The 10,000-nt window shown below is 44.6% G+C and overlaps 1 protein-coding gene across 1 annotated transcript in view; it reads right to left on the bottom strand.

Moving 5' to 3' along the window:
• The window catches only part of LOC311240643 (caskin-1-like), a gene marked incomplete at its 5' end in the record, with an annotated part of 58,765 nt that overhangs the window by 34,778 nt on the left and 13,987 nt on the right, over window positions 1-10,000 (bottom strand). Inside the window, 2 exon segments of the mRNA XM_084329215.1 lie at window positions 2,947-3,195; window positions 9,067-9,184. Coding sequence (XP_084185341.1) covers window positions 2,947-3,195; window positions 9,067-9,184 — 367 coding nt within the window.

The raw sequence follows: 10,000 nt of genomic DNA, 5'->3' as shown, positions 1-10,000 counted from the left end.
ACAAAAAAGATACAGTATACATAATACATAGATATATGAGTACATTTATATACCCATAGTACATAAATAGTGCAATAGCATGTGTGTATATCTGTGTATATACACATATACGTACAGTATATGCAATAATGTACATACACATACATATATAATACATCCATAGATCCATGATTATATATGCACATCGTCTCATAATGGGGCTGCTGTAGTGCATTTGGAGAGGGTGCCATAAATCATTAAACCGTCTAATGAAGGGGTATATGAATGGTTTATATGTGTCTACAAGCGCTCCAGAGAAACACACATTCTGTTTAGTATGCTTTGTTTTCTCGTAAAGCTGCAAAATGTATGTTCTGACCACTAGTGGGCGGCATGGCGCCACTCTAAACAAACACTTCATTTCTTCCACAACGAAAACCTCTTCTTGTTTAGAAAAAGTGATCATTTTAAATACACACATGTAACTAAGAGATTTTCTGAAAATAATAATCATCCTGGTTGTTAAATAAGGTAGGTAAATACACCTACAAACATACTGTTATGACCGCACAATATTGATGTAATTAAGACATTCATGAAATAGGCAGAGCTAAAACGCAGGCTGGAAAAGAAATAGTGGAATAACAACAGCTGGTAGTGCAGGGTTGATCAAGTAAGTCACCATGACTCAACGAGACCTTCTGATGAAGTTTTGAAAATGGGGAAAATACTGTCTGAAAAATAACGATTGCAGCTTTAATTTAAAAATGTTCACCCGAGGCCACTTTGCATCCCTCCCACTTAGTTCAATTAATTTAACCAACCCTCCCTGTCAACACTTAGTTTAATTTATTTGGGGATGCAAATTGGAACCAGTAAAAGCAACCCATTCACAAGTTAGACAATACTTCATTTAAATACAGCAAGACATTAATACATTCTTTAAAGATCATATAATCTAATTCATACTATGAGGCACATTATATCTTTATGTCGTACACCTGGCAGATTTCACATTATTATTATTATTTTACTATAATATATATATATATATATTACTTATTGTTTGGAAGATAGGGGCAACCAATCTGAGCCTGTGGTGAAGTTGGTGATTGTTTACTGGAAATCAGAATCCACTATCATCATAATCTCCTCGGTATGTCATCATATCTTCATGGATATCGTTGCATGGCTAGCGAGACACACAACCCACGAGTAACAACAGCCGGAAATAATCAATCACTGCTTCTGATTAGACCTCCGTTAATTAAAACACAAGCTTGTCACTAAATAACTCCACTCTTGCATGAAGGGAAACACATCTGTTTATACCTCGCAGTAAAAAAGTGCAGCTGTCATCACATCAAGGAAAGGCAGCCCTGTTTATAAAACCTGTTCTTTTTTATATAAAGGCTTTTACTCATCACTCTAAAAATCAGTTCCCCATGATAACAACACAAACACAGCCAGATGCACAGCAAGCACACACACACACACACACACACACACACACACACACACACACACACACACACACACACACACACACACACACACACACACACACACACACACACACACACACACACACACACACACACACACACACACACACACACACACACACACACTTATCCAGGGTAAGTTTGAGGTACAGTAGATAGAAGGTGACACTAACGTGACCCAGACACATCTGGTTGGAAGTAACACAGGAGATAGAACATAAGTGGACATAAGACACACACACACACACACACACACACACACACACACACTCCGTCTGACCATGTGAGAGAGGTGCATGGTGTGTGAAGAGGACCTAGAGGGGGGTCGTCCCAGCGATGGGACAAGAGGAGAGAGAGAGATACAACGAAGGAGAGGGAAGGTAAAAGGATGAAGGACAAACAAGGAGGCCTAGAACTCAAACACAAAGCAACTAAATGTTGCACTTTGCCCTCGTTGTATAGCGGCAGCTACACTGTCCTGTAGGTCGGACTGCACATGTGCACTGTGGAGGGGAGGGGCTTAAAAACAAAAGGCACTCCCACACCTGGATTATGTTAAAGGGACACGGCAACATTATGGGAAATTACCGTCTTCTCCAGAGTCAGACGAGAAGATTGATACCAATTTTCTCTCTGTGCGTTCAGTAGAAAGCTATACGGGTGCAAGCTAGCCCAGCTTAGCACAAATGAATGGAAGCGGATACGGACCACTAGCCTAGCTTAAAACTCAGCGAGAGGTGTTTTTGGTCAAAGCCTAAGCTAGCTGGTCCGTAGCCGTTTCCATTCCTTGCTGTTATTGCAAGCTTTCTACTGAACGCGGAATTGGTATCTCTCTTCTCGTCTGACTCTGGAGAAGACGGTAAGCACATTTACCATAATGTTGCCGTGGCACCATTTTAAGAATTCACATAATATGTTTTGTAACAATATTATGTAATATTATTAAATGATATTATTATAATATGATGTTATTATAATAGCATGTTATTCCTGTGGCCCAGGCTGCCGACCAACATGACGCTGACTTTGTGGAGCCATGACATGTTTGTAGAGGAGCTCGTCACCAAAATGAGGTTAAAGTCTGGTTCAGACCCGTCTGCCATATGAGAATATGAACCTCATTTAGGTGGGAGATTTCATCGTGTCATTATACAAGCACCTTAATAACTGAACCAGAATCGCACACAGATGATGAAAATGACGAAAACGTATACTTTATGAGCAACATATAAAAGACACAAAGAATGATCCGTAACAGAAAACTTTAAAGGATGCTTTCTGAGATGAAACCTATTGATATAGATGCTCAATGGAACGTTAGATAGCCCGTCAGAAATTATAACTCAATTAAAACCAGAGGAAAGCATCCCTTGAAGCTTTATAATAATAATAAAATAAAAAAAAGAATTATAATAATAATAGTAATAATAATAATAATAGCATGAAAAAAGGGGGCGTGTACCTGGGGCGGTGGGTGTGTCTCCCAGTGGGGTTGTCGTGGGCGACCTGTTATAGCCAAAGGAAGTGAAAAGTGGAAGCAGTGGTTGATGGGAATGTGGTGGAGGAGGAGGCGGAGGAGGAGGCAGGATATGGATCTGATGGAACGTGGTGTCGTTGCCGTTGACTACCGGGTTGGCAGGGGCAACCGTCGCCGGGGGAGCCAGCGATATCTTTTGAAACTGTCGGGTGCAAATGACTGTGCTGGCCAAACCTGGAGACAAGCACCGAGACGACACACACACAACCAGAACCAGCCAACGAGCACCGCCCACGAAACAAACGACAAAACAGAGAATACACGTAAGAGAAGGAAAAGGAAAAAGGAAAAAAAAAAGAAAATTAAAAAACGAATGCTCGGAATCACAAATCAAACGACATGATAACGTTGAGAGAGTTTAATAAAAAAACGACATGATAAGGTTGAGAGAGTTTAATAAAAAACAACATGATACGGTTGAGAGTTTAATAAAAACATGATAACGCTGAGAGAGTTTAATAAAAACAACATGATAACGTTGAGAGAGTTTAATCAAAACAACATGATAACATTGAGAGAGTTAAAAACGACAGGGGAGAGAGGAGATGAAGAGAGGACAGAGGAGGTTTACTATGAGACAGATGGATGCACTGGATGTGGAGGAGAAGGGGAGAGGAGATGGAGAGAGGATAGAGGAGGTTTACTATGAGACAGATGGATGCACTGGATGTGGAGGAGAAGGGGAGAGGAGATGGAGAGAGGATAGAGGAGGTTTACTATGAGACAGATGGATGCACTGGATGTGGAGGAGAAGGGGAGAGGAGCTGGAGAGAAGTCGGGGGGCCGATGTTCCGCCCTTAATCTCGGTCGGTTGATAATCACTCAACACTCACTCAATCAAGTTAACCAGAATGTTCTCTCAGAATGCTATAGTTTACAATTCCACCTATTCTACATCATTATTTAGAATGTTCAGTATGAGATTATAATCTCACACGTGAGATTGTACACTTGAAAGGGTTTTAATTATGAGACCGGTGATGTGCTTTAATTCTAATTCTAAAATGCCAAGCTGATTTTGGGAAACAGGATAATGCAAACTGTTCTGCATCACCTGGTCGCCACCAAGCTGTGTTTCGGAAGGTGCTCCACTTGCAAAACTGACAAAACCTGCTCAGCGTCATAAATTATTATGGACCTTTTTCGGGGAAACAGCCTTTCTTGGCCCAGTTATTAATATTAGCAAACACTGCAACAGAAAAATAACTCTAAATAACTAAAAATAACCTGCCCATTTAGAATCTTCATGTCATCACACTCTATAGGATCATCCGTTTCTTTGTGTGGTTTAACCCTTTCACTACCACACTACAGAAGGTTAACCTTTCACTACCTCTACCACACTACAGAAGGTTAACCTACCACGCAACAAAGGGTTAACCGTTTCACTGTCACACTACAGAGGGTAACCCTTCCACTACCACACTACAGAAGGTTAACCTTTCACTACCACTACAGACGGTTAACCTTTCACTACCACACTACAGAAGGTTAACCTTTCACTACCACACGGTTAGCAGTAGTGAAAGGGTTAACCTTCTGTAGTGTGGTAGTGAAAGGATTAATGAAGAAATTGCTACTAGGAAAAATGGTTCAAAGAGGAGAGGAGCAGAAACACATGACAGAAGAGAAGTGAGTGAGTGAGTGAGTGAGTGAGTGAGTGAGTGAGTGAGTGAGTGAGTGAGTGAGTGAGTGAGTGAGTGAGTGAGTGAGTGAGTGAGTGAGTGAGTGAGTGAGTGAGTGAGTGAGTGAGTGAGTGAGTGAGTGAGTGAGTGAAGGATGGCTAGAGGGAGGAGAGTGACTATGAAAAAGAAAGGAAGGATGGAGGGAAAATTGAGACACTAACCAACGGTATCATTCTACACTGCATACAGCTCCCATGTGTGTGTGTGTGTGTGTACATGTGCACATGAGTATGCATTCTTTAATGTGTGTGCAAGTATGCGTTCATGCTTATGTGTGTGTGTGTGTGTGTGTGTGTGTGTGTGTGTGTGTGTGTGTGTGTGTGTGTGTGCATATGCACGTCTGTGTGTATGTGCGTGCATGTGTGCCTATGTGTCTGTGCCTGAATGTCTGTGCCTGAATGTGTGTGTGTGTGTGTGTGTGTGTGTGTGTGTGTGTGTTCGTGTGTGTGTGTGTGTGTGTATGTGTGTGTGTGTGCGTGCGTGTGTGTGCGTGTGCATGTGTGTGTGTGTGTGTGTGTGCGTGTGTGTGTGTGTGTGTGTGTGTGTGTGTGTGTGTGTGTGTGTGTGTGTGTAGGATGTGCTCTTGAACTGTGTGAGCAGAGTGGATTTGCTTCGACCCTTCGTCACTAATTCCTTCAATACCAGCTGTATGGGCCGCTGTGCTTTTGTAGTAAACTGTATCTACAGTCAAGAACCGCAAGAAGACAATCTGACAGATGGACAGAGGGAGGGCAGAGTGAACGGATGGACAGATAGTGTGATGTTGATGGAAGGATGGAAAGAGTAGCTGAGAGATTGATTTTAGTGACATGTGACAATATGACAAGTGTAACTTTGTTAAGTTTGTGCTACAAAGGTTGAATTACAGACCGCACCAGGCAAACAAACAAACGTACTGACAGACACAAGGATGGACATATAGACGGAAAGAAACACAAACAGACAGACCGGCAGACGGAGAAAAAGACAGACAGATGGACACAGACAATGACAAAAGGTTGGACAGACAGAGAGACTGACAGGCACGTGGACAGACACTAATAAACAGAGAATCAGTGGGCTGTGGGGGGGGGGGGGGGGGGGGGGTGGATGACAGGCTCAAGGTGGGGGTGTGTTTGGGAGAGTTGGTTATGATGTGGAAGCGTTATGAACTAATCCAACAGGACGCACAGCTGAAGACCAAAAGGTTAGAGAAGCAGGCTTGTGAGCGAGCGGAAGGTCGCCGGGTTTGATCCCCCGGACCGGCAGGAAGAATCTGGACAGGGAAAGTGAATGAATAACGCACACCTCCCCCTACTGCCCCCAATGAAGTACCATTGAGCAAGGCACTTACCCAGTGGAGCTGCTCAGTGGCCAGTCGTAGCTGTGGTTGCACTGCACGGCTCCCTGGTGTGAGTGTCTGTAACTGTGTGTGTGTGTGGGCGTGCTCAGCAAACCTACCCTGGGTAAATACAGGTAAAAGGCTAAATGCTTTAAAGCTGTTATGCTGGACACCACTGGCTGACTGTATCCTCTTTACCACTGGAGGGGGGAGGTGATGAGACAGAAACAGGCTCAGGACGGTCTCCCGTCCCTGGGTTGAAGTGAGATCGTCTGAGGCGTTGGCACGATAGTGGTCCGTAGGAACCCAGAAACTGACTCCGTGCACTTGGAAGTCGAAGGCTCAAATGGGGAGGTCTTAGTTTCTAAATATCCCCCCTTTCCTTGAGTGTCAGTAGTGAATGCTCACGATAGGTCAGTAGGTGTGTTTACGTGCGCCCTCAGCCCCGCCCTCTGCCCCGCCCTCAGCCCCGCCCCCTGCATCGTGATTCGCCTGATTGTTTTTCAAATGTCATAACATTGAAAGGCTTCCTCCACGCTGCATCTAGACCGCCTGTCATCAGCGTGACGGCTAGCATGACGGTATGGATCAGTGGTGTAGAGGAGTTTACTGTGTGACAGGGACACTGTGCCCCCCCCCCCCCCTATGTGCCGCTACTTCTCTGTTAAAGGGGAACGTCACCCGTTTGAGAATTCACACGTGTTATTCCTGTGCCCCAAGACGGCACACTCAATATTTGTGGTCATGCACCGCTCTCTCCTGAAGCTGGACACCAAAAGGGAGAGGCTCTCAAATTTCAGATTAGATTAGATTAGATTATATTAGATTCAAATGTATTGTCATTATACACAGGAAAAAACAAAAATAAGTTTAGAATCCAACTGTAAATGTAACAGTAAAGTGCAATAGTAATATACAATGTACACATTATTAAACTGGGTATAAAATATATAAATTAGCACTACTGGGTGTAATACTAATTTATATATTTTTTTACCCAGATGTCACCTGGATGTAAAAAAAAAAAAAAAAACAATGAATGGGGCTCTGACTTTATGAAACCATATGGTGTTTATGTGAGCTCTTACACCCAAATGAGGTTTGAATTATAAAATGATACTAACATGCAAAGCTCATTTGGGTGTGTGAATCCACGCAAACATTTTATGGCCTCACAAAGTCATCCCCTGCAGTGGTCCTCGGTCTCACATCCAGGCGACATCACAGGTCGGAGGGTTCTCTCTCTCTGATGTCGAGCTCCGGGAGAGAGTGGCACACATTCACATAACGGCCACAGGAAGAACATTATGTGAATTCATAAAACTCCACGTATCTGCACGTATTGACCACATTCGGGGTGGAAAGGAATCACCAACCTGAGCGTGACATACTGTAAGAGCAAAATGGCCGCTGTGTGAAGATGGTCAATACGGGAGAGACTAGATGCATCTGCTGTGGGGAACATACCCAGAATGCCTTGCGATCCATTTGACTGTGGTTACAGCAAAGCCAAGATACGTAACATGCTAGTCGCTAACGTTAACGCTCGGTTCTGATGCAACTGTTGTATCAAATGGAACATAGAAGAAAATAAAATCAGTGTAGCAGGTTCATTATTTGATTGAAGCCAAGTTATCTACGCAGCCACTAGCATGCTAGTAAAATAGGCCCATTTGACTGCACTTAGCAATCGTTAAGGGGTGTTAGCTGGACAATGCTACTGTGATATTATATGATCACAGCATCAGAACTAGTGTTAGCGACTATTATGCATCTTTGCAGTCATATGGGTCTATTGTGGCTATAGCCCTAGTAACTAGGGGTGTAAAGGTACAACTATAGCCCTAGTAACTAGGGGTGTAAAGGTACATGTATCCGTACCGGACTGTTTCACTACTGGACCTTAGGTTCAGTACGGCTGTGTACCGAACGAATACAACGGTATGTTAACCACTAACGGCTGCACGTGCAGAACTTCTTTTTGCGTGCATACTTCACTTCAAAATTCCAAGTTCACCTGTTCCCAAAGTATAATTTGCGCAAAGGGCCGGGTGTTCGTTCAACACACACAACACTGAGAGATTACCTGTAATTTAGCATAGCCTCATAGTGTGGCAAACAGCCCTGCAAGTACAATTAGTTACTGCACACAACAACATCACCCCTGAGTGGAACATGGAAAGCCAAACTTTCCCCCACTGTACCGAAAACCCGTACCGAACCGTGACTTCAAAACCGAGGTACGTACCGAACCGTGGTTTTTGTGTACCGTTACACCCCTACTAGTAACGTTACGATCACAAAGCATTAAAAGCTTCCCGACGGGTGCTCGGTCTTAGTCGAAAAACCGCAAAGCATTCTGGGTATGTTCCCCACCACAGCAGGGCATCTAGTCTCGACTACAGGCCTGCCAGGCGACGCTCCGCCAGACGACACATCTCCTCTTCCTCTTGTCACTTTGCCCTTTTTCTGCGTCCTTTCCGGGTCTGTTGTCCTCGAGTCTACGGTGGTTCAGATCCACGTCCAGCCGCAGCTCCTTCAAACCCAGACGCTTGTCTTGGACTCTGGTGTCACTATTGGCGTCTTGGGTTTAGTGTTATACTTCCATTTGAAACCGACGCTCACCGACGTATCTGCTCGCGTGCATGCAGGCGTGCGCATGCACAAAAAGAACACACACACACACACGCACAAATGCACGTGCACACAACTGCACACCCACCCACACACACACACACACACTACAAGCACATAAGCGCAAACACACAAGCACGCGCACACACACATGCGCACACACACACACACACGCACACACACACGCACACACACATGCGCGCACACACACACACACACACACACACGCGCGCGCACACACGCACACACACACACACACACGCACACACACACGCGCACACACACGCGCACACACACACACACACACACACACACACACACACACACACACACACACACACACACACACACACACACACACACACACACACACACACACACACACACACACACACACACACACACCTGTCCTCTTGATGATGACCTCCACCATGGTGGAAGGGAAGTAGCCCACGCGGTCGTTTCCTGTCCGGTTGTCATGGATACAGCCCTTCCAGCGGCCGTCCGGGTGCTGCTCCAGAACCTGGAGGTGAACAAGCAGGTTCCCTCCTTACTGTTAACCCTTTCACTGTTAACCGTCTGTAGTGTGGTAGTGAACGGGTTAACTGTCTGTAGTGTGGTAGTGCACAGGTTAACTGTCTGTAGTGTGGTAGTGCACAGGTTAACCGTCTGTAGTGTGGTAGTGAACGGGTTAACTGTCTGTAGTGTGGTAGTGCACAGGTTAACTGTCTGTAGTGTGGTAGTGCACAGGTTAACTGTCTGTAGTGTGGTAGTGCACAGGTTAACCGTCTGTAGTGTGGTAGTGAACGGGTTAACTGTCTGTAGTGTGGTAGTGCACAGGTTAACCGTCTGTAGTGTGGTAGTGAACGGGTTAACTGTCTGTAGTGTGGTAGTGCACAGGTTAACCGTCTGTAGTGTGGTAGTGAACGGGTTAACTGTCTGTAGTGTGGTAGTGCACAGGTTAACCGTCTGTAGTGTGGTAGTGAATGGGTTAACTGTCTGTAGTGTGGTAGTGAAAGGGTTAACCTGCTGTAGTGTGGTTGTGAAAGGGTTAACCATTTGTCACATGGCAGTGAAATGGTGAACCGGTTACATGCTTCTACTTTAACCCTTTCACTACCACACTACATAATGTTAACCCTTTCACTGCCACACTACAGACGGTTAATGTGAAACTGGTTAACCTTCTGTAGTGTGGTTGTGAAATGGTTAACCCTATGTCGTGTGGCAGTGAAAGGGTTAACATTCTGTATGTTGCAGTGAAGGGGTTAACCCTGTGTTAGTGAAAGGGTTAAACGTTGAGATGATACTATGGTGGCGTAAAATTGCCAGAGCTATT

The sequence above is a fragment of the Notolepis coatsorum genome, assembly GCF_963971535.1.
Source record: "Notolepis coatsorum genome assembly, chromosome: 14".
NCBI lineage: Eukaryota > Metazoa > Chordata > Actinopteri > Aulopiformes > Paralepididae > Notolepis > Notolepis coatsorum.
This window is presented reverse-complemented; position numbering and strand designations above follow the sequence as displayed.